At 32.7% G+C, this 24954-nt stretch overlaps 1 protein-coding gene across 1 annotated transcript; it reads left to right on the top strand.

Annotated features, from left to right (window-relative positions):
* Positions 1-40: 40 nt before the first annotated feature.
* Positions 41-24465, top strand: mospd2 (motile sperm domain containing 2). Its single transcript, XM_042731926.1, is given in 16 exon segments — positions 41-210; positions 298-355; positions 1270-1425; positions 2904-2990; positions 4011-4165; positions 6822-6882; positions 7207-7245; positions 7342-7466; positions 8292-8465; positions 15388-15503; positions 17898-17991; positions 18718-18762; positions 18764-18820; positions 21057-21184; positions 22301-22400; positions 24102-24465. Coding segments are annotated over 16 exon segments (1560 nt in total). The 5' UTR covers positions 41-177; the 3' UTR covers positions 24234-24465.
* The last annotated feature ends 489 nt before the right edge of the window (positions 24466-24954 follow it).

Genomic DNA, 24954 nt, shown 5'->3' on the forward strand with positions numbered 1-24954 from the left:
CTTTCAATTGCCAGAGCGTATCAGAGGAACTTTATCTCGCTGCGAGAGCGCGTTCAAAGGTTTGTTTGACACGTCAGAGCCAACATGGCGTCACCGTTTGCCCAGTTTCACGGAGTCTGCGGTCGATTCCATTGTTGATCGGGCCACCGCGGAGTCTGCCTGACAGTGCGCTCTATCATGGCGGAGGCAGGACAGGCGGAATCAGAGCAGGTAATCACACAGCTAAACAAAAGAAGCGTTACGTGTTATATTCTCATCTGAAATGGGTTCATAACTACTATTTTACGCTCTCCAAAAGACATCGAGCGCAAGATCGAAGAAACACGGCAGAGGTTTAAGAGCGAGTATGTTGGAGGTGAGTTAGCAGTGCGCTAAGTTCACAAGTGTAGTGATCTTCACCAAAACATGCATTCTCTTCTCACGATCGAACGATAATATTAAATATCAGAACATCGACAGTGGCATTTAAGACTGTTGTGGATCGTGTGTTACGGTGAAGGTTGATTACGAGAGCTGATGTTTAATATCTGAGATCACAGCTGTCAGAAAACCTCCACAATTCATGTTTTAATAATCATGTTTTTTGCTGTTGTAAAACTCGCACTAGTTAGGTATAAATAGCAATAAGTGCATAGTGTAGCCTTACAGTCTGTGTATAAATGATTTTATGATATTTTCCTGGAAAGCACACTCTCATATACCGCTTTAAAATATTTCCTGATTCTTATATTTATTAATATTTGGTGCTGTCAAATGATTAATCGCATCCAAAATAAAAGTTTTTGTTTGCATAATATATGTGTGTGTGCTTTGTATATTTATTATGTCTGTATAATTATACACACATACAGTATATATTATAAAAAAATATACTAAAAAAAAACAACATAATTCTAAAATATATACATGAATGTGTGTGTATTTATATATAGACATAATATATATATATATATATGTTCTTTAATATGTGTACATATATATATATACTGTATATATATATATATATATATATATATATATATATATATATATATACACAGTAAACACACATATTATGTACACAAAAACTTTTATTTTGGATGCAATTAATCGATTAACAGCACACACACACACACACACTTTTTAAAATAAAATATATACATATGCATATAATGTATGTTGTGAAAAGATGTTGGTCGTGACAGAACTATTAACAGTCTATTATTACTGGACTGTTATTAGTCTGTCTCTGATTCGAACCCTGCATTGTGTTTATTAACAATCTTGCAGAGTCCCAAGACAAGTATGACAGCAGAGACGTGGAGCGACTCTTCAAAGAGGACGCTCTGGTTGAAGGCTACCTCACATGGAGACAGTTTGTTGTGGAAGACACCTTAAAGATGATCGATGAGAGCTTGCAGTGGAGGAAAGAGTTTACCCTGAATGGTGTGTATGTACAGTATGTGGCCTCGATGCTTGTTCCCAGAAGAGACTGAAATGAGGAAGTTACTCACATGCATGTCAAACTGCTGTACCACAAATCTTGGTCACATGCGCCAAAAAGAAAATGAAACGTATTTTAGGACTATTACAGGATTTTATTTTGTCACCCAAGAGTTCTCATTCATGCATCTGGACAAATTTTTTAAGTTTATTTAAAAAAAAAAAAAAAAAAAATCACCTTTTTCTCAACTATCATTCTAAATAATGTAGTACATTTTTTATAATATTACAATAAGAAAATTAAAAAAACATTTAAACATTTTCTTATTACTGTTGAACAATTTTTACCATATTACAGTAAAATGGTAACATTTTAAAAAAATCAATTTGTGGTCAACATTATTTTATATATATATATATATATATATATATATATATATATATATATTACTATAAAAATTTTAACATTTACATTTTATTTAAAAAAAATCACCATTATTCTCAACTGTGTTTTTATTACTGTAGTACAATTTTATTACCAGATTACAGTAAAATTATTATAATTTTACATTTTATTTTTAAAATATTTTTTATTAAAAAAAATCACTTATTTTCAAATGTGATTTTCATTAATGTAGTACAATTGTTACCATATTATAGTAAAAATTATTGTAAATAGTTTTCAAAGTTCAAAGTTGTTTTTTTATTTTTTATAATTTTTAAAATAAACAAAAATCACCATTATTCTCACCTGTGATTCTCATTACTATGGTACATTTTTACTGTGTAAAGTACAGTAAAAATGTCATTTTAATAAAATTAAAATTTATTTAAAATTTTTTACTGTATTGCAGTGAAAAATATTGTATATATTAAATGTATTCAAATCAACATAAAATGTATTTTTGGATTATGACTCGGGCATATTCTTGACAAATTCACCTTTTTAAAAGATTAGAAGATGCAGTTAATGATTAAAGTTGTTAAGTACTGAAGCTGTAACTATTTGGTCCTGTATTACTGGTTTCTATTTACTATTTATATTATTATTATTTGTTGATCCCATCACGGTCATGAGTTCTTCATGGATAAATAGTGCATCATTTCTACGTGCTCCGTCTGTGTTTTACAGTTATAAAGATTTAATAGCTGATCCTAGCTGTTTATAAGAAAGGCTTTGTGCTCCAGAGAAATGATTCCTGAGCTTTACTTTCTAACGAAGAGCTTTATTGTATGTTGTTATAATCCTCCTTACAAGCTTCAGTGTGTTAATGCAATCATTTCAGCTGACGTGTTCAACAGAAGAGCTTTAAAATAGCTTTCACGGCCTCCAAAGCACACAGAGTCAGTGCTGGGCTTCTCTTATCAGATGTGTCATCAGGTTCTGAAGGAAAGTGTTGCAAGCTGATACTGTTGTGATGATTCAGAAAGAAAATGTGATGAATGAGTGCTATTTTATTTTTGTTTTCTTCTTCCTGTAGACCTCACAGAGAGCAGTATTCCCAGATGGATGTTTGAGAGCGGTGCAGTTTTCCTTCACGGATACGACAAAGAAGGAAACAAACTCTGTAGGTGGAGTTAAAATGTGCCTCTCATGTTAAAACTACAGTTCAATGTGTATTTTAATAGCAATAATACATGCTTTTAATAGTGCTCATTTAGTCAAAGCAGCGTAGAAATATTTGCCTTGATTATGTTAAAATATATTTTTTGTATACTGTACTTAACTAGAGTCACTTTGTTTGAAATAACTGTTCCTCTGATTGGAAAGAAACAAAAAAATAATAAAAATTTATCCCAGATCAGAAAAAAAAATACATCAATAAAAGTACATTTTGAATATAAAAACAATATTAATAAATATATAATTATATTATACCAATTATAATTATTAATTATTATATAATAATATATATTTTTAAAAATTTGTATTAATTAATTAATTTGATCTCATATTACTTTTATTAAATAAAATTTATATAAATTTATAATAATAGAAATATTATTATTATTATTATTAATTACCTCTAATACATTAATATTACTATTGTAAAACAAATGCACTGCAAAATTTAATTCATTTCATAAAAAGTATGTAAATTATTTGATATCGTTTATTTATTTATTTATAATTTGGATAGTAATAGTATATTTATTTAAGTTTACTTATTTATATTTAGTCAAATTTTTTATACAGTAATTGTTTGCTGGAAAACTGCAGTTTCTGTCACAGCAGGATTTCAAACACAAGACAAATCCAGTGAAATTCCATAATTATGTGTCTTCAGAAATGTTGGATATTATGCAAATGTGAAAATAAAGCATAACTGGCATACCTTGCATTCCCAAATGTATGTTAAACTCTCAGCACACAGTGATTTACTGTAAACTGAGACGCTCAAAACAAATTCTTTAGCTGTATTATCATTCACTAAAATCCAAAATCCAAAAGAAAAAAATATAAATAATATAAATATACTATAGTGATTTTCTTTTATGATTTTCCCTTGCACTGAATTTCCCCTGAAGAATCAGTAAGTGATATCCATCCATCTGCTGCTCTTTCTGTCTGTGTGTTTCAAATGCAGTCTGGTTCAGAGTGAAGCTGCACATTAAAGATGCCAAGACGATACTGGATAAGAAGCGGTATGTGGCCTTCTGGCTGGAGCGCTACGCCAAACGTGAGCCTGGGATGCCGCTGACGGTCGTGTTCGACATGTCTGAGTCTGGACTCAGTAATATAGTAAGTTCTTCACTTTACTCTGCATGCTTATAAATGTTGCTCAAGCTCACAATGCCATGCAATCAACGGCTGATATTGTATGATAACAGAAATGTCAAACTGTGATTCTCCTGTACCAGTTATACTGAAAATATTTAAATGAAAGGCACTTCGTCTCTTTTGGATGCATTTTATTCACTGGGTTGATTATAAATATGTAATATAAAATTTTATGTATATTAATATTAATATATTAAATTAACCATTTTAAATGTATATTATATAATTATATATGTGTAGTAGTTAAATATTTTAAAATTTTATATAACATTTGCATTTTTTACCAAATTATATTAAAAATTGTAACATTTAAATTTCATTAAAAAAAAAATTTAAAATCACCAATATTCTTAACTGATTTTCATTACCGTAGTAAAATTTTGACCATTTTACAGTAAAAATTATTGTAACTTTAAAAAGTAATAATTTTTTAAATAAACAAAAATCGTCATTATTCTCAACTGTAATTCTTATTACTATAGTACATTTTTACTGTATTACAGTAAAAATGTTATTTTTAATTAAAAAATAAATAATATATTGAGTAAAAAAAAATACAGCAGTGACTATGATTTTGAAATCCATCTTTTAACACTGAGGACAACTGATGGACTCATGTATAACTATTACAGAAAGTGAAAACTTACTGATGCTCAAGAAATCCACACAATGCATTAAGAGACGGGTCATTTTTATGAATTCAGTTATTATTTTGTCTTCTGGAGTATATATAAACATCTGTTACGTGAAATAGATTATTCAGGACAGCACTAAATAAAAAATAACATGGAATTTTCATGATCCCTCTTATTTTGTTTCAATTACTAAACTTATGAACACAACTGTAGGGGTATGTAAACTTATGATCACAACTCTGTCCATTAGTTTTATAATTTTTCTTTCAAGGTCACCAGAGTGCATTTGTTCTGATTAGTCTTGGGCCGTTATTGACCCTCTGGCAGACATTTTGAGGTCATTAGCTGTATGAGTTGAAGGTGCAGAGGGACAGACGCCACTCACTGGTTTAACACTTTGCAGATTTATGTGGCCTTTAAATCCCTTTGGTCAATCCCACTCACTCACTTAATCCGAGAGAATTTCCCGTCAAACTGCAAATCTCCTCGTCTCATGTTTCTGCAGCAGAAATGCAGGAGTTTAATGCTGTTGGAAGCCAAAGCCGCAGCCTAATCAAACCTAATGCCAGTTTTTTATGGAGGAATTAGAGTGTGCTTTAATTTGCTCTTTTTAATGCTTATCTTATATGACTGTAAATGGGTAGTTCGGGTTGGACTGTTATGTGAGGTGTCTTTACTGTGGAGATGTGCCTTGATCGGATATATTTGAATTTAAATAGAATGATTTTGAGGTTTAATCATTTGATTTCTGTATATAAGTTAACATAGGTTCTTGCCCTCTATTCTATAAATAAATATTTTTGTTTTCTTTTTATTGACTTTATGTTATATCCATAGCGATTTATTAGGAGCCAAGCAGTGAATGTTACTATATGTTGAAATCCCAAGAACTGTTTGGAGGAACTTTGTGAAATTTGGCACATTTATTGCAAAGGGTCTAAACATTAATTGCACCAATTTTAGGATCTCTACCTCAAAACCCTCTAGCGCCACCATCAGCTCAAAATATGAATCCGTAACTTTTAACTCTAGAAACCTCTAGAAAATCATATCTGGCATCATAAATCTGCTGATTTTATGGGTTAAAGTGCAAATTGTGATTACAGCTACTGTATACATTTCACTTTATTAATAATTCTTGGGGAATTTCTTCAGATGAAAACAGTAAAAAGTTGTTTGTTCTAGTCCATTTACAACAGTGACCAGGATTTTCAAATAAATATTCCATATAAAAACTCCTCTATGGTTTTCTTGTAACAAACTTTCATTGAAAAGTACTGTTGTGGCTCCCAGGAGTCAATCTGGAGAACAAATATAAGTGTCAACAGTAAATGAAGCTAAAGGTTACTTGGGCATTCAGTAAACATCAGAATTGCACAATTGAATGATTAACCAGTTGTAGTACAGTCTAGTAGTGTTCAGGCTGACCAGTATGTGTGTGCATTCAGTGTTGGTTGAGAAGTCTTGTGTACTGTTAGATTTGACACCCATTGGTGTGCTTTAACAGTTAGTTAGCCAATGGATTAACAGCAGCTTTACAGATGAACTTGAGGCAACGGTTTAGTCTTAAAGTGGGTCAGTAAAGTAAGCACTCTCACTGACATACATTCAAATATTGAGCTAAACTAAATAAAAAAAAATAAAATCTTTATATATAAAATACTTTGGTTGTAAGGCATATTTTTGTGTAATCCAAGCGAATAAAATGCTATACAAAAAAAGCCTTTAAGTTTTTTTTTATTTAGAAATTAAATGAACCCCAAAAAATCCATGTTTTTTGTTGCAGTCCTTTTTAATTTCACATGTAAATAACAAAGCAGTCTTACTACTAGCCAGACAAATATTGTATATTTACTGTGGTATAAATGGTAAAGCAATAAAATCTCTTAACAGCTGATGTTTTTACTTTTAAGCAGTATATACACCATCATATCATTCAGCTTTATGAATTATAGCATCTTTCCCATGTTTTTCTCTTCTAGGACATGGACTTTGTGAAGTATATCATTAACTGCTTCAAAGTGTACTATCCAAAGTTTCTTTGTGAGTATATTCTGTTTTTTAAACCTCCTATTATAGCAGGCTTTCTCAAACTGGGTTGATGAAAAGTTAATTAAAATCAAATTTTAAAAAAGTGTATTTAAAAAAGTGTGTTTTAAAAAAGGTGAAACTGTCTTATTAACGACATCAGAGAACTGTGAACATGCAAATGTGATGTTGAATTATAGAAATATTAACTTAAAAATCTCAGACTTCCAAGTAAATATTTAAGCCCAAAGGGGTTTGGCTGACAAAACGTTTGGGAATCACTGTATTATAGAAAGGGATTTCACATCTTTGTTGAAACATCTTTGTTTTGTTGTTCAGCCAAAATGATCATGTACGAGATGCCTTGGATCATGAATGGTGAGTTGTGATTGGCTAATGACAATCTGAACAGATCTTTGTAATGATGTCTGGTACAGCAGTTCATTTGTCATAACTTTTTCTTGTGTGTGGCAGCTGCCTGGAAGATAGTGAAGACGTGGCTGGGCCCCGAAGCCATCAGTAAGCTCAAGTTTGTCACCAAGAGTGACATCCAGACATATGTCGGCCCCGAGCACCTTCCACCGCACATGGGAGGAACGGTACGTACAAATAAGAGAGTTACTTGTTCTTAATTGAATGTGGCTTGAAGTTTGAATAATAGATGTACTTTGATCAAATATATTTAAATGAAAATGGAACGAAGTTTAATCATTTGATTTCTGTACATCAGTTAAGGCAGGCTCTTTGCCTTAAAATGTAAAATTCTATTTTAATGCTTGATTTCTTTGAGCTTTATGTTGCATCATCAACAATATGTGTTGTGTTGAAACCCTAAAAACTATTTGGAAGAGCATCATGAAATTCAGCACATTTATTGCAAAGGGTCTGAACATTAGTCTCTCTAGTTTTAGGGTCTCTGCCTAAAATCCTTTAGCACCACCATCAATTCAAAGTATAGCTTTTTGTATGATTGTAACCACAAAATTGTTGAAACACCAAGAACCGTATAGAGAAATGGTGTGAAATTTGGCACATTTATTGCTAAGGGTCTAAACATTGATTACACCAACTTTTGGGTATCTGCCTAAAACCCTCTAGCGCCACCATCAGCTCAAAATAGGACTTTGTATGATCTTAACTTTTGAATCAAGAAACATAAATCTTGCCTGCCAACATAAACCTGACTTAGTATCTAGCATGTGATGTTGATGCTATGGGTTAAAGAGCTTATTCTGCTTACTTGTGCTATATATTTCAATGTAATTCAAATTTTTGGAAATTACTCCAGTTTGTCCTCCTCCATTTACAACTGTGACCATGTCAAGATTATCATTTTTCAAATAATAAGTGTAATGCAGAACAAAAATATAATACATTGCAGGATTGCAAAGATTTGTTAACATTCTTTTGTTTTTTTGTGACAGGACCAATTCAAATACAGTTATCCGCCTCTCCCGGACGATGACTTCCAGTCTCCAATCTGTGAAAACGGTCCAATCGTCAGCGAAGATGAGAGTGACATCAAAGATATCGAATCCGAGTCCAAAGAGACTCTCGAATCCAGTTTCAATTCTGAGCAATCACTCAAACCCAAGAAGGTATACCACATTTCCTCTTGTTCACACGCTGCGTTCTGTCTAATCTACGTTTCCTTGTTCACAAATCCAGATCACATTTCCCCAAAAATCAAAAGAAATTATATTTTGCTAAATCTCTTACAACACATTTTGCATACATGTTTCTTGCATCATGGTAATTAGAATTAGACTGGAAAATGTCTTTACACCCAAGTTTCTAAGGCCTCCAAATCATCAACATGATCAAATCAGACTTAACAGGGTTAATTCATTTTCCCAATGCAAAATATTATTTTCTCTCTTTTGATTCCAAAATCTTTTGATTTTAAAATGTGACCTGAACATGTTCTTGATCATTTTTGCGAGATTAACTCCTCTACACCTGTTACTCGGGTAACTGCGCATTCTTGATTTCCAACAATGATTCTTGTCTTACTTTGGAATCAAATGATTGTACTTTTGACTATGCATTTGAGCTTCTGAATCAATATTCTTTGACCGTTGTGATTTGAAATCAAAGCATGCTGATGCTGCACCTCAAAGCTTTTGCTGTAGTGACATCACCGAGACTTTTGTACTGAAGCTCCTCTTTCCATGTAATCTCTCTTGCTCTCTTTTGGCCTCTTTATTAGTGAGATGATAATCGTTATGTGATCAGGGTAACGTGAGGTGAATAGAGTTCTAGCAAAGACTAGAGCTGGATGATAGTTCTAGAAGAATTCTAACAAAAACAAAAACCTAGATGATAAATGTACAATGATAGACAACAGTATTTACCCATGAATATTTACTAAAACATGAAAAACGACAGAGTTCAGAGAACATTTCTGAATGATGATGCAAAAGAATCATTTCATATATTTAACTGATTCACTGAAGCAGACAGTTTGGACTGATTCACAGAAATGAATCAAACTTGCCAACACAACTTTTTTACCGAACTTGAAATGAGAGACACTATTAAAACTCAATCTGTGTGAACACTTTCTTACACTGAAAATTTTGAATATTAATTGTATTAATGAAATGATCTTTAGGAAATTTAACGCTAAAATTAAAATCACCACAATATTCATAAAACTAAAACCCATAAAACAATATTTTTATTACTTAAAATTAAAAACGTTAACTGAAATAAAAATAAAATATATACAAAAAAATATATTTTATTTCAGCTAGTTTCCAAGGCAACATTTCTCAATTTTTTGTGTAACAATGTAATAAAATAACTACAACTAAAACTGCAATGAAAAAAAAACATCTGTCTGAACACTTTTATACACTGAAAATTTTATGTAAGATTTATTTTGTAACTATTTGTGAAAATTGTTTTAAAGAAATCGTAACATATTTAATTAAATGTGAAATTTTAAGTGCAAAGATTCAAATAGTATTTTTTTTTAAAAAACATACCACAAAAATCTTTTTTATATAAAAAACTTGTACAACAATGTATTCATAAAACAAGCAACAATCTTTAATGCTCAAATAAAAACCACCACAATATTCACAACAGGGTTTATTATAGTCAACTACAATCATTAAAAAAAAAAATATATATAATATATATATATTTTTATGTGTTTTATTTCAGCTAGTTTCCAAGGCAACATTCCTCATTTTCAATAAAAAAAAAAAAATGCACTAAAAATAACTGAACTAAAACTGAAATAAAAATTTATATATTTAAAATATATTGAACATATTTAAAAGCAACAAAAAATAATAAAAATTACACTAAACTCAGCTAAGTTACTAAAACTTTAACTAAAATTTACATTAAGGCATAAATTAAAATTATTACAAATTATTATAGTATCTCAATAATAGTAAAATAACACTCATTAACAATGTTGCTTTAACCAGCATAATCATTGTGAATATTCAGATAGTATTTTCCAGCTCTGCATTAGTTTATTATAGTATTTTAGAAGATTGGATGATTTAGTCACATGTTCAGTGGTCATCTTGCATCTGTAATCATAACAAGCCTTATCTAGTCTTTCAAGCTGATGCATTGTGCTGTTAAGGGTCATTGTCACTCTCATCCCTGATCTCATCAACTAATCAGGCGTCTCACAGTCTTGTGATCTGGCTGCATTTGTGTTGATTGTGGTTAGATATGCTAATTATGATGATGAACTCATGAACGTCTCATTGTTGGCTCTGATTCATCACGTGACTCTCAAACACTCAGCATGAGCTCCAGGTTCTAGATTGATTTGGCATGAGATGAAGCGCTTATAGGCTTTCATTTGGGATCCTGGGATCCTCTTCCAATGTTCGGTCGCCATCGAGCGCATCGGTCGAGTTGAGTAAAAACCCCATTCGTTCTCCACAGAGCAGCTGATTCAAATCAGAGTTTTTAAATGTGATTCTTCTGGTTGATTTGATTCTTGGTTTTATTGAAGAATCTTCTAAATTCCTGTGGAGGAAATGAACGGGAGAAACTCAAAGTTGCGCTCGGTTTGTCTCGTGCATGTTTTTCTCATGTCCCTCTCTGTCTGTCTTAAAACAAGGACTGGTAAGACATTGTAGAGGTTTCTACATCCTCAAGGGCCTGCTGTTTCCAGAGCCAAACCAGATTCATCCCATGCGTCCATCCCATTTCAACGGAACCCAGTTTCAGTGGCATTTCATATGATTTTAATGCATATTTGATTGATATTTTTAACAAATCACCGTCTGGTTACGGGGTGTAAATGAAGTCGTTATATTAGCAGATTTATTTGACTATTATCTTTGTGTTGTCATTGTGTCAAACTCCTCTGGGCTCTTACACACTAGAGAATACTGTTGTTGGGAATCTAGAACCGGTTCTTGAGCGTCTGCATTCCTCAAATGTGTTCGGATACACCGTACAAAAATACTGAGTGTTTCCTGCATTGCTACTGAATCAAAATAAGCTGTTTTATCTGAGATTTGAGTCTGGAAGAACCCTCATGTTGGGTCCTTTTGACCTGGACAGGATTTTCTTTTTCCTAAAAATGCTAGTTAATGTTATTCCATCAGACTGAAACTTACTGACTTTGCTCACACAACTCTGCCTAAAACAATTGATTATTCGCCACCCACAAAAAAGGATCGGCCTACAAATAATTGATTATAAAACTAAGTTATCACCAAATAATTTTTTTCTCCACACTTTATTTAGATTTTCTCCACACCTCAGCAGTTTACCCAAATATTGTATTCAATATTTTTGTCAACTTCAATTCAATTAGCAGAGGTTGTGTGTTTCTTTCTGGAACTTATTGATCGGTGTCCTCGCTGATCTGAACTCATGCTACTCCATTTTTGAGCCAATCCATAAATAAGATCAGATTAATACGATTTATAATCAGTCAGTTCTAAAAAGAAATCCAAAACTTCTGCTAATTGAAAGAAAACCAGCTGATTAAAAAAAAAAAAGACTGAATCCAGTATTTCATGAGATCACAAAATATTGGAACACAAAATAACTTTTTGTTGTTACTGTTCATATAATGAAAGTAAATGTTGTATAGACCTCAGAGTTCTTCAAAATATGTGTTTAAAGGGGTGGTAGACTGTGATTTCACTTTTTTAACATTAGTTAGTGTGTAATGTTGCTGTTTGAGCATAAACAATATCTGCAAAGTTACAAAGCTGAAAGTTCAATGCAAACGGAGATATCGTCTTTTAAAATTCTGGCAGTTTAATGCCTACAAAAACAGCTGGTAAGGGACTACAACGAGTTACTTCCTGGGTTCGTGACATCACAAACCCAGATAAACCCCGCCCCCGGGGAAAGACAGCAAAGGGGGCGAGGCCATGCTGCGCTGCTTTAGAGAAGAGGAAGAGAAAACAAGATCCTCTTCAATAATATCCTCTGCTTCTCAATCGAGCTCACACTGATAAGTGATATTAACAATGCCTTTGTTTACAAAACAACCGGAGCACATCCCGCTGAGGAGAGGGGCGGGACGTTTAGACGCGCACTAGAGGCGGTTTAGCCAATCACAACACACTGGGCTAGCTAACCAATCAGAGCCCATCACCTATTTCTGAGGGAGGGGCTTCATAAAAACAGGAAATGATCAGTGTGTTTCTCATAGAAGGGACAGAGCAGTGTGTAATAAAGGTAAATTATGTGAAAAATAATGCGTTTAAAAAAAAAACAAAGCATTAACACGTTAGACTGCACCCCATAAACACAATCAAGCCTAGAAAAAAAACAGTCAACCACCCCTTTAAAAGAAGAGAAAGTCATACAGGCTTGGAACAATATGAGGGTGAGTAAATTACAATTTTAACTTTTGGATGAATGATAATTTTAAGGCTTGAGAGACTATGACAGTGTGTAGTTAAAGATACACAAAGCAAAAAAAATTGATTTAATCAGCATTGCATCAGTGTCTCAGCAATGAATGCTCTGCAGTGAGTATGAGTTTGTTTCTTCATCAGATTTGTAGAAATGTAACATTGCATCAGTGTCTCAGCAATGAATGCTCTGCAGTGAATGGGTGCAGTCAGAATGAGAGTCCAAACAGCTGATAAAAACATCACAATAATCCACAAGTAATCCACAGCACTCCAGTCCATCAGTTAATATCTGGAGAAGACAAAAGATGAAACACATCCACGCTTTTCATATTTTTAACTAAAATATGAGTCCATAGTCCATAATAACACTTCCTCCAGTGAAAACGTGTTCTGAAGTGAATCAGGAGAGAAATCTGCACAGATCAAGCACCATTTAAACAAATTTAAACAAATATGGACTCTCATTCTGACGGCACCCATTCACTGCAGAGCATCCATTGCTGAGACACTGATGCAATGCTACATTTCTACAAACCTGATGAAGAAACAAAACTCATCTACATCTTGGATGAACTGAGAGTGAGCACATATTCAACTAATTTTCATTTTTAGGTGAACTATTCCTTTAAAGAGCCAGAATTGGTCAATTTCCTGAGTTTTATAGATCTCTAGACTCTAACTTAAAAAAAAAAAAAAAAACAGTGAATCCATTGATTCCAAGGCAGTAAAGAAGAAATGCTGGGGTTTGCATGACTTTTAACTCTTGCCACAGCAAACACTAAGCAGTGCTTTCAGAAAAGCGTCTGGTTTTCAGGCGGATCGCACAATCTGAGCTTCTTCTTCTTCTTCTAGTGTGTAGTAGTCCTGAGAATCTAGACCACTGTCATATGATTGCTTTCATCATCAGCATTATGACATTTTGTAACACTCTGAAACTGTGAGTTGCTTATTTAGACCCACTACTGAATGGTTCAGTTTGCTCTAACACTCCATCAAAATGAAGTTTTTCCACATTTACATTTTCATAAACAAGTTTTGATTTTATTATTTTATCATTTGATTTAGAAAAAGAATAACAATGTTATTAACAATGCCGACTGTGATTCATTACTGTATGCTTTCAAAAATGGATATATAATACAATGTAATTTGTTTCCTCACTAATGATCAATTAACTAATGAATAGACACTAATGACTGACTGACATATTGTGAAATGTAATCGTATGTGAAGAACATTTAATGTAATCTGAAAAGCTGTTTAATTGACATTTTCAATCAAACTCTGAATAAAGTCCAGAACATTTCAAATCGAACTTGCCTCTTTAATTAATGAACACGTTATAAGGCTGCTTCTGTCAACCTTATACGACCGATGACGCCGTGACCTTTGACCTTGACCCCTGACCCACATCTCTCCCTCTTTTTCCAGCACGGTGTCGTTTGCGCCAGACTTTCACTTCAACTTTGTTTCCACTTCTACAGCACGAGCACAAAGAAAGCGTGTGTTCAAGCAGTTCTCAGCGTGTGTCTGGGGTTTCGCCAGCTGAATGAAGTGGATAAAAGTTCCTGCGTTGGTTAAAATGGGAAATCACGGCCTGATGTTTATTCATGTGTTGTGGGCTCGTGTTCACATTGACTCTTTGTTCTGAGTTTCTTTTCCAATTTTGATCCCATTGGTTGCTGCTAATTTATATAAAGCTGAGGACTGCTTGACTTTGTTGCATTTCAGTCACCATAAAATAGCCGATTCTCATTAAAAATAAACAAAGTCCTGTTGCTTTTTTGGTTTTATCATCTTCAAAAACCCTGTTACAGTTCTTTATTGCAATTTAATTTATCGTACAGGTTTTTAATCCTTTAAATATGTTAAGTATTTTTTTTTTTTTTTTTTGGTGCTGCAAACATTCAAAGCCACCGTTCTTTCTATGCTGTGTGGTATCAGCTTGAGCATTTGAACTGGTTCATAACCAACAGAATGATGCCTCATGTTGTACTTGCCTATTTTTTGCAATCATTTGTCATACAGGTTCTTTAAAATCTCCATTTTTGTGCGGCAACGTTCATACAACGTTCATACAACTTTCTTTCTACTCTGCATTTATCAGATCATCGATTTTGGAGCATTTAAACAAGTTCGTGAGCACAAAACCAGACCTGATATTGTGCTTTCCTGTTTATTGCGATTAATTTCTCATACAGGTTGTCAATCTGAAAATATCTCCTTTTTTGAGCAATGTTTATGCGACGTTCGTTCTATACTTTATGGTGTTAGTTTATCAATATTGGAGCAATAAAGCAGGTTCATTAGGTCATTTTTTTTTTTTTTTTTTTTTTATCATGCATGTTGTTAATCTTAAAATATGTAAATTTATGTGCAGCAACATTCAGTGTACCCTGCATGTATCAGTTTGCTGATTTGAATGGGATTGTGAGCACAAAATCAGACCTGATGTCATGTTTATTGCAATTATTTTGTCATACAGGTTATTAATCTTAAAACATGCAACTTTCTTGCAACGTTCTTTCTATGCTGCTTGGTATAGGTGTCGATATTGGAGCATTTGAATGGGTTTGTGAGCACAAATCAGACCTGATATCATGCTTTTCCATTGTAATAATGCTGATAGCATCATGATGTCCTGTAACGTGTTTTGCAGGTGAATTTCCTTGAAGACAGTCAGAAGTCTGAAGATCTGACAGAGGAGAAACCTGGACGCCTGAGAGGAGCTAGAAAACCTACCACCACATTCAAGGGCACATTACTGGACATCAGGTGAATCCCTGCACTCCTGAAATACAGCCAAGATCTCGTTCAAAAGGCACATTTTTCTTACTAAATTGTTTTCAATTATATGCACCAATATACTAATACACAGTCATAAACAGCAATATTTGCCTTCAGATACTTACTAAATATGAAGAATTACTCGGTGAACATTTCTGAGTGATGTTGAATCATTGAATCAGAGTTTTGAATTGATTCAGTGAGGCGGACCGTTTGAACTGATTCACAGAAATGAATCAAAATTAAATCATCTCTGAACATTAAATAAATTGAACTAGTTTTCATTAAAGTGTTTATGGGTTAAATACATTGTTTCGGGATTTTATTGTATATGAAACTGAACTAATTTCTGAACCGTTCTCATTTCTGTGTATTATCCGAGAATATATTAAATATTCGTAAGGTTATTAATTCAGTAATATAATTCAGTTAATGAAATATTTTGCAAATGAACGAAGCTTTCTCTCGTTTAATTATTTTTCTATTTTTATTTGGAAAGTTGATTGACATAAAACCAGAACTAAATGGATATTAATGGTATCCCAAAAACACATTCTACAACTATACGGTATAAATATATTACTGGTCAAAATAATGTTTTTGAAAGATGTATCTTCTGCTCAGCACGGCTGCATTTATTTGATCAAAAATACAGTAAAATAGTGAAATTATTAGAATGTAAAACAGCTGTTTTCTATGTGAATCTCTGTTAAAGTGTAATGTATTTCTGTGATGCACAGCTGTATTTCATCATCATTACTCCAGTCTTCAGTGTCACATGATCTTCAGAAATCATGAAAATATGATGATTTGCTGCTCAACAAACATTTCTGATTATTATTAATGCTGAAAACAGATGTGCTGCACAATATTTTTGTGGAAACATACATTTTAATTTTCAGGATTCAGAACTGCATTTGTTTGAAATTGAAATCTTTTGTCACATTATAAATGTCTTTACTGTCACTTTTGATCAGTTGATCACGGTTTTCAAATAAAATGCAACCTTGTATAGCATAAGAAACTTTAAGAGCATTAAAAAGTGTCTTCAAATAAACTTAGAGCATCTCTCTTCTAACTGGCTGTCATGAATGAAGGCTGCACAGTCATTTCCCTGCATTCAATAATCAATCATCCACAGCCAAAAAAAAAAATTCATTCAAAGCATCCTTTTGTTCACAGTTTTCTTGCCAAATGTTCAAATCAAAGACCATTCATTCTCCTGCACACATGAGGTTTTAAAACTGATCATGATGGGTGCGTTGTAATTCCTGATAATGATTGTTCACTTTGCAAAACGATTGCAATCCCTTCCGGGAGCGTTTGAACTTTGCGCAGGTAATGGTTCACGCTGAAAATGAAAGGAAGGAGCCGTGAGATTCGCCTCGGCCTCAGCTTTGATGTTTCTAATGGAGGCTTTTCCCACAATCCACTGGGATCCATGACTGAAATGACATGGATTGTGACAGATGGATGCTATTTTTAGGCTGACTGTGGTTCATGCCAGCACATGATTCATGTTAAATAAAATATACAATAACAATACATGTGCCTATTAATAGGCATGTAATGGATTTACTCAACTCACGATTCCAATCACGATTTTAGAGATTTAAGACAAAATTATAAATTAAATGTGTTCTTTTATGACCTGCTTGGACAAAATGATGCACATTCTTTGTGAAATTGAAATATAACACTATAATATACTAATATGAGCACGTGCATATTATTGCTCTTTCGTTGGTTTGATTTGCTTTCGGTTGTCTCATTGGTAAGCGCTTGGGATAAAAGCGTCGTCTGTTAAATGACAAAATTTAAATAGAAATGTTAACATGTAAATAACAAACTAAATTTGAATTTTAAATAATAAAATAAAAGAAATATTGTTAAATAAAACCTTAAACTGCCTTGGCAGCTAATCGACATAATTAATAAAGTAAAAAAACAACTGAAATTACCTACTGGTAATAAAAAACGAAAACGGAAATAAAGATAAATTAGAGTGAATAAAAATAAAAATTCTTTGCTTTTTGTAAGCAAGCATATTTTTGTTTTCAGTTAAAAAAAAACATGCATTGTAAACTAGATTTTTACTGCATTTTATGTTCCAATGCGAGGCATTTGGAATCTACTTAGTACGCAGTGATTTGATTAAAATGATGAATCCTGTATTTCAGAGCCAATGGCATAAATATGGAGATGATGATTTTTATATCCCAATATCCCACAAACACACACACATAGATTCACAGAATCACATGAACAGATCCAGACTCATCAGCTCACCATTTATCTAACGAGACTCAAACGTGACACATCGATATTTCAGGAATGCAGTAATCCTGTAACGATTAACCGCGAGTCTGTGTTGTGTTTCAGTCCATCAGAAGAGCTCCGATTCGGTGCTAAAGAATCAGAGAGGAAGTGTTTGATCATCCTCAACAACGTCACCAAAAACCACGTGGCCTTTAAGGTGAGACGTCAGCAGATCACTCGAGCTGAATAAAGCTGCAGTCTATGACTTGAATGAAACACTTTAGAACTAAAAGAACATCAGATATTCAATCTCATCTGCAGGTTTCTCTGATTTAATTAAATTTGTTTTTTTGGGGGCTGTTTGCCAAGTCCTAATGTATAAGCCCCTATGAAAGTAGATTCTACTTTGTACCAAATTCCTAGTATTTTTTTCCCCCACAATTTTTTTTTTTTTTTTTAATTTTTTTTTTCTGGATTCCGTTTTTTTTTTTTTTTTTTAAAAATTACAATCCATTTTTCTGGATTTTATTTAGTTTTTGTATTTTATTTTTTGTCCTAGATTATTTCTTCTCTGAATTTTGTTAAATGTATTTTTAGTAATCTAAAAGTTTCTGATAATTGAAATCATGAAACACGTACTTCATTATTAAAAGTTTATAAAAACAAAAACAAAAACATATATTGTTAGGGCCATATGAAATTGGTTTATTTTTCTTATATTCTTCTCTTCTTTTTAGTTTGGAGGGTTGTAGTGAAGTCCTTTGAGCTTCTTAACAGCTCTACTTGATTTGAAGAGAAAGTTTATTCACCAAAATTCCATGTTATTCTGTAAATTCCATTTTTAAGACGGATTCTGCTTCCATGTGTTTAGTCTAAATCTCACTACAAATGGGCTGTAATGCCGGGAGCTGGTTTGGGGTCTGATCATGTTTTGTGTGTTCAGGTCCGGACGACGGCTCCAGAGAAGTACCGCCGTGTGAAGCCCAGTAAACAGCAGCTGTGAGCACCGGGGCCAGCGTGTGGACATCGTGGTTTCACTTCAGGAGGTAAAGAGCAGGAGAATCTCACTTACTACAAATATATTGAAAAAGTTTGTCTGTTTACACGTTCATGTGACCATTAGGTTTCTTCGATAGACTTTTAGTTATTTTATCTGACATCCAGGTGTATGCCGTGCTCCGAGCTTTCTTATTCATTTTATTAATAAACGTCTATGTTTCTTATTTGTTTGCTGATTTTCAGTTTTGTATACCTTTGTGTATCCTAAGTAATTTGTTATTTTATATTAGGCATATAGCATGGTGTATTCTTATTCATTTTGTTAATACAACATCAGACTCACAGAACTTTTATTTTGTTGAATTGAATCGACGCAGAATTGCCGCTTATTTGAAAGTAAAAATGTGCACGGAGCTATTTAAGAGTGAAGGAAAGCGATGAAACGAGGGCAAATGCAAAACAGACTTACCCACACATATATATATATATATATACAGTGCCCTCCAGAAGTATTGGAACAGTAAAGACAAAATTGTTCTGTTTGCTGTGGAGTCATGAAATCCTGTTAATATGGTAAAAGATGAATATGAGACAAAACTACATAATGTCAGATTTTATTATTGGGTGATTGTCAACAACAAAGATGTTTTAACAGCTAAGAAGATCAGCACTTTTAGAATTCATCTCCCTATCTGATGTGAGCATAAGTATTGGAACAGTTGCCTCACAGGTCTTTCTAAGTGTTCAGCTGTGTCCTGTTGCATTAATTCTTCCAGATATTAAAAGCAGGGAATGTGTCTTATCAGTTATATCCATTGCTTCTGCATTCTAAGTCTTGCATTCAATGATGACTCACACCAAACCAGGATGAAGACGGGGAAGCCGACTCTGAAAGAAAAGCAAGCAATTTGGATGCTAAAAGAAAAGAGGAAGCCAGTAAGATCTATAATAAAAAGAAAGGACATGGAGAAAATCAAAGAGTTGGAAACAAGCATGAAGAGGAGACTAAACAGTTGCAACAGTTGGAATTGGCTGCATTAAAGGCTGGGGAAAGCATTTCAAAGCAGAAGAGTCTGGTGATGTCTATGGGTCACAGACTGACTGCTCTGATTGCATGCAAGGGATCTGCAAACTAACTATTAGCTTTTAATCTTCTACATCTGCCTTTAATTCAACTGTTCCAATACTTATGCTCACATCAAATAGTGGGATGAACCTCTAAAAGTGCTGATCTTCTTAGCTGGTAAAACATGTATGTGTTGAAACCGCTAATAATAAAATGTGACAATTTGTAGTTTTGTCTCATATTCATCTTTTTATCATATTTACAGATTACTTGTACTCCAACTCAGCGAACAGAGCAATATTCTCTTTACGGTTCCAATACTTATGAAGGGCACTGTAATCATAATATATATATATATAGATATATATATATATATCTATATATTTATATATATTATATATATATATATATATATAAAAATATTATATATATATATATATATATATATTTGGGCTGTCAGAGCGATTACATTTTTTTAAATCTAATTAATTACATGATGTGTCGATAAATTAATCACAAATTAAATTTTACTGTGAAAATACCCCCAAAACATTATTTTAAAGCTTTCTTTGTGTTAAATGAGAAAGTATCATGTAGACATTACAATTTGTAGCTTTAGAAAGAAAGATTTTATTAAAAAAAATGTATTACAGAAATGTTTAGGCTACAAACATAAACTATGGAACCACTAGAGATCATTTGAAAAAGTTTTTTTTTTTTTTTGCGTTCATGCAATGGAAAACAGCTTTGTTACCAACAGTTTTCAAAATACCTTCCTTTATGTTCCACAAAAGAAAGTAAGTCACTGAGGTTTGAGTAAATAATGACAATTAAAATTTTCTGGGTGAACGATCCCTTTAAAGTTTTTTCCATTACTTTTTAATGAAATAATACTCTAAATAATGAACTTAAACTGCCAGCAGGTGGCGTTAAATGTCTTTGAGTCTTTTATTCATTTGATTTGTTCAAAACGTGGATTCATTCAGAAACTAAACACCTCGTGTTGCTCACAGCTGCTTTCTGCTTTATAGGTAATACTTTTGTTGTCATAAACAGACAATATTGTGTTTAAAATTATTTCTCGCTGCTTGTGTGATATCACTGATCATGAGATACAATTATTTTTTTTTTTTTTTTGCATTTAAGGGTTTGTGAATCCCGCGTGTGTTATGTGTGTGTTATATGTGTGTGTGTGTGTGTGTGTGTGTGTGTGGTAGGGTTCCAGGTCTCCTCAGGACAGGTTTCTGGTGATGGCAGCAGAGATGGAGAGCAGCGCCGGAGCCGGTGTCTCAGAGCTCGCTCTCTTCTGGAAGGAGGTTTCTAAAGCCAAAGTCATGGAGCACAGGTGACGTCTGTCACACACCACACACATCTGCATATAAACGTTCACAAACAAATCCTGATTCATCTATGTCTTTCGTACAAAACAATTATTGTGGGTTTCCAAAACAATGTAGGGACAACTGAAACAAAACAAAACAAAAAAAACTCACAGTCTGGGTTATGAAATGCTATACTTTGATATTATCACTGTGGCGCTCATTAAATAATTAATTAACATTATGAGGTTAACAAATGCATGCACACGTATAAATACAAATAATTAGAGCTGCACAATTTGGGAGAAAAAAATCTAATAGCAATTGTTCTAATAATGCGGTAAAAAAAAAAAATTCCATGTTTGCAGTGCTTGTTTGTAAGGCTGCACAATTTGGTCAAAATTTTGTGATTATATATCAATATGGCTATAAAATAATAAAAATAATACCATGTTATTATTAAATCATTAATATTACTATTAGTAAAAATATAAAAATAAAGAAAAAGATATGAGAAAATATAATAATGCCATTATTATTACTACTACTATTATTATTATTAAATATATAAAAATTACAAAAGAAAACAAATTAAATATTCTGGGTATAATTTAACTATAAAATAAAATATTTAAAGAAAAATGTAAGAACCACATTATTAGTGAATTATTCATATTTATTATTCATTAAATAAAAATATGAATTACAAAAATATTACTGTTATTTTACTGTAAAATATGATTTAGGATGTAGGAATAATATAATGATAATAACCACTTTATTAAATTAATACTCATTATTAAATAAAAATAATTACAAAACAAGAAGTATTTACTTCAATGTAAAATAAGTTTTAAGAAGAGTTTTTTTTTCCATTATAACTGTAAAGTTATACCTCAAATAATTTATCCACATGGAGGATTGTTGATAATGGCATAAGTAAAATGTAGATGAAAGTTCCCTGAATAACGAGCCGCTCGAGTGTAAATGAACGATTTCTTCCACAAACACAGCTGAGAAACAAACGGAAAGGCTTGGACTCTGAGAGGTGAAAGAAGTGAAAGAACAGACTGACTGTCAGGCGCGTTTGAGAGGAGATCGAGCTGCTATTATCTGACACTAATCAGCCGTTGTTTCCTCAGGCTGCGCTGTCACCTCCTCGAGAGCCCAAAGTCTATTCTGAGCAACTTGTCTGAGAGTCCGTCAGCGACGAGCAACGAGCATCAGGACCTGCAGAGCACGGTGAGACACTGTTCACGGTGAGTTTTGGGAGGTTTAAGAGGACTGCTTGACCTGCTGTTTCAGACCAGCAGAGAGAAGACATTCAATGCATTTTTAAGTGTTTATTTTATTGCACTTTATGAACATTGGATAAAGCCAGGTTCAAATTTGATTAAAAAATGGATTAGATTGGATTTCAAAATTACATCTCTGGATTTCTCTTTTTATCACTCCATGAATTACGGAAGCATATTTCTGAAATAACTAAAATAAAAAAAGTTTATTTTTTTGTTTTTTTATCTCAAAATTCAGATTTTTTTTTTTTTCTTTAAATTGCAGGTTTATATTTTAAAAATCAGCCTTTTTTCCTTAGAATTTTATACTCATAATTAAATTAGAGCAAAAGATAAATAATTTGAAAAAAACAAAAAAAACAATTGTTTCTGATAAAAAAAAAATTGTGATTCCAGATGTTAAAAAGTAATAATGATAATAATAATTAAGTAAATAAAACAAAAAATACTATTATAACATTTCACTGTAGTGAAATATTTATTTTTTGTAATTTATTTTTATTTACATATTTTTTATCTATTTTATATATAAAAAAAAAAATATTTAATAAAAATGTTTAAAAAAATCCATTAAAACAAAAAAGTAAGAAACTGTTTTATATTTCATTGTTAAAAAAAAGTGAGAATTGTGACGTTATTATAAATGCACTTATATCTATCTATTTGCCATCTGTATAGATTTGTTACAATACCATGTCTTTAAATGTTGTTTTCTCAAAATGAGTTTCTTTCTCCACTTCAGCAGAACTTACATACATCAAACTTTACAGTTTTATTCCTATATATACTGAAGATTTTTTTTAGACACCGATTTACAAGGTTTTATTCCTAAAAACATGGCGAAATTTATTTCTGTTTTTTTCCCCTAGCTGTTACAGAAGCTTATTCATGCCACAAAATTAAAACTAAAAATAAAAAAGGTAACCGATTTCTTAATCTCACAATTCTGGCCTTTTTTACTTGCAATTCTGAGAAAGAAAAGTCTCAACTGTGAGATATAAACTCATAATTGTGAGGAAAAACAAGTCAGAGTTGAGATTAAAAAAAAATAAAAAAAATATTATATATATATATATATATATACACACACACAATTTAATTTGATTATTTTGTAGGAGAAACAAGCTTCCAATAATTTGAAATGCATGCAAATTAGTGCATATTTAATTAAATCAGCCTCATTTAAAATCAAGCAAGAATTTTGAACCTGGCTGTATGAAATGTTCAGAGTTATCTTCTGGAAATGCATGCAAATTAGTGCATGTTTAATTAAATCAGCCTCATTTACATATTTAAATAAAATTTCTGTAAATACAAAATGTTACTGTTCTACCCCCTGGGTTTACAGACAAGGTTTAAGCCTAGTCCCAGACTAAAATGTGATTCTGAGCTGTTTCAACTGAAAGATCTTGCACTGACTGATCTTAAAATATATCAGTGCCTTTGTTTTGTCTCAAGATACGAATGTTTAATGCGTTGTTTTGTTTGTTTTTTCAAAGGCATGTTTATAAAAATGACTTAAATGTCTAATTGATCTATGTCCTAATCCTGGCTTAGTCTAAGCCCTGTCTGTGAAAGCAGGCCTTGATGCACTGTGATTAATCTCAGCCCTGAGTTCATCTGATTGTGTATGATTGAATCTTCTCAGCTGATGCGTGTGCTGGCCACTAACTCTCGTCTGGAGCAGAAGCTGGACTCGTGTGTGTGGACGCAGAAGGTCCTGGTGCTCATGGTGTCGTTTCTGTTGGCCCTCACTACCTACTCGCTCTGGACCTCATGAAGCTCCCAGACTGTCAAACACAGAGACATTATCACACAGCCGTCCAAACACACGCTGAATCATGGGGTTATCACAAGACACCACGCAGTAATTTATAAAGATTGTGTAGAGTTCTTAAGATCATGCAAATGTAATTAACTCACTCTGATTTTAATATTATATATAGTATTTTATAAAAAAAAAAAAAAAAGTGTGAATGTGTGAACAATAAAAATTACACTTTTGCTATGCATCACTGTGTGCTTTTTTATTGCAAATGACTGAATCTCCTTTAGCGTGATCTGTTAGTACAAAACTAATTAGTTAACTAGTTTGGAATAAATTGCAAAGCATGTTTATTACCTTACTTGAGGTAAAAATCATTGTTATTAAACATTAAATATGTTGTGATTAATCGATTCAACATCATCTGAGATCAGGATGAGTCAATGGATGCTCTGCAGTGAATGGGTGCCGTCAGAATGAGAGTCCAAACACAGCAATGGATGCTCTGCAGTGAATGGGTGCCGTCAGAATGAGAGTCCAAACAGCTGATAAAAAAACATCACAATAACCAGTCCATCAGTTAACATCTGGAGAAGACAAAAGATGAAACACATCCAGCATTAAAGCCTTTACACAAATACATTCAGCTGTTTGGGCTCTCATTCTGACGGGCACCCATTCACTGCAGAGCATCCATTGATGAGACACTGATGCTACATTTCTCCAAATCTGATGA

Source organism: Cyprinus carpio, chromosome B9 (assembly GCF_018340385.1).
Source record: "Cyprinus carpio isolate SPL01 chromosome B9, ASM1834038v1, whole genome shotgun sequence".
In the NCBI taxonomy this organism is placed as follows: domain Eukaryota; kingdom Metazoa; phylum Chordata; class Actinopteri; order Cypriniformes; family Cyprinidae; genus Cyprinus; species Cyprinus carpio.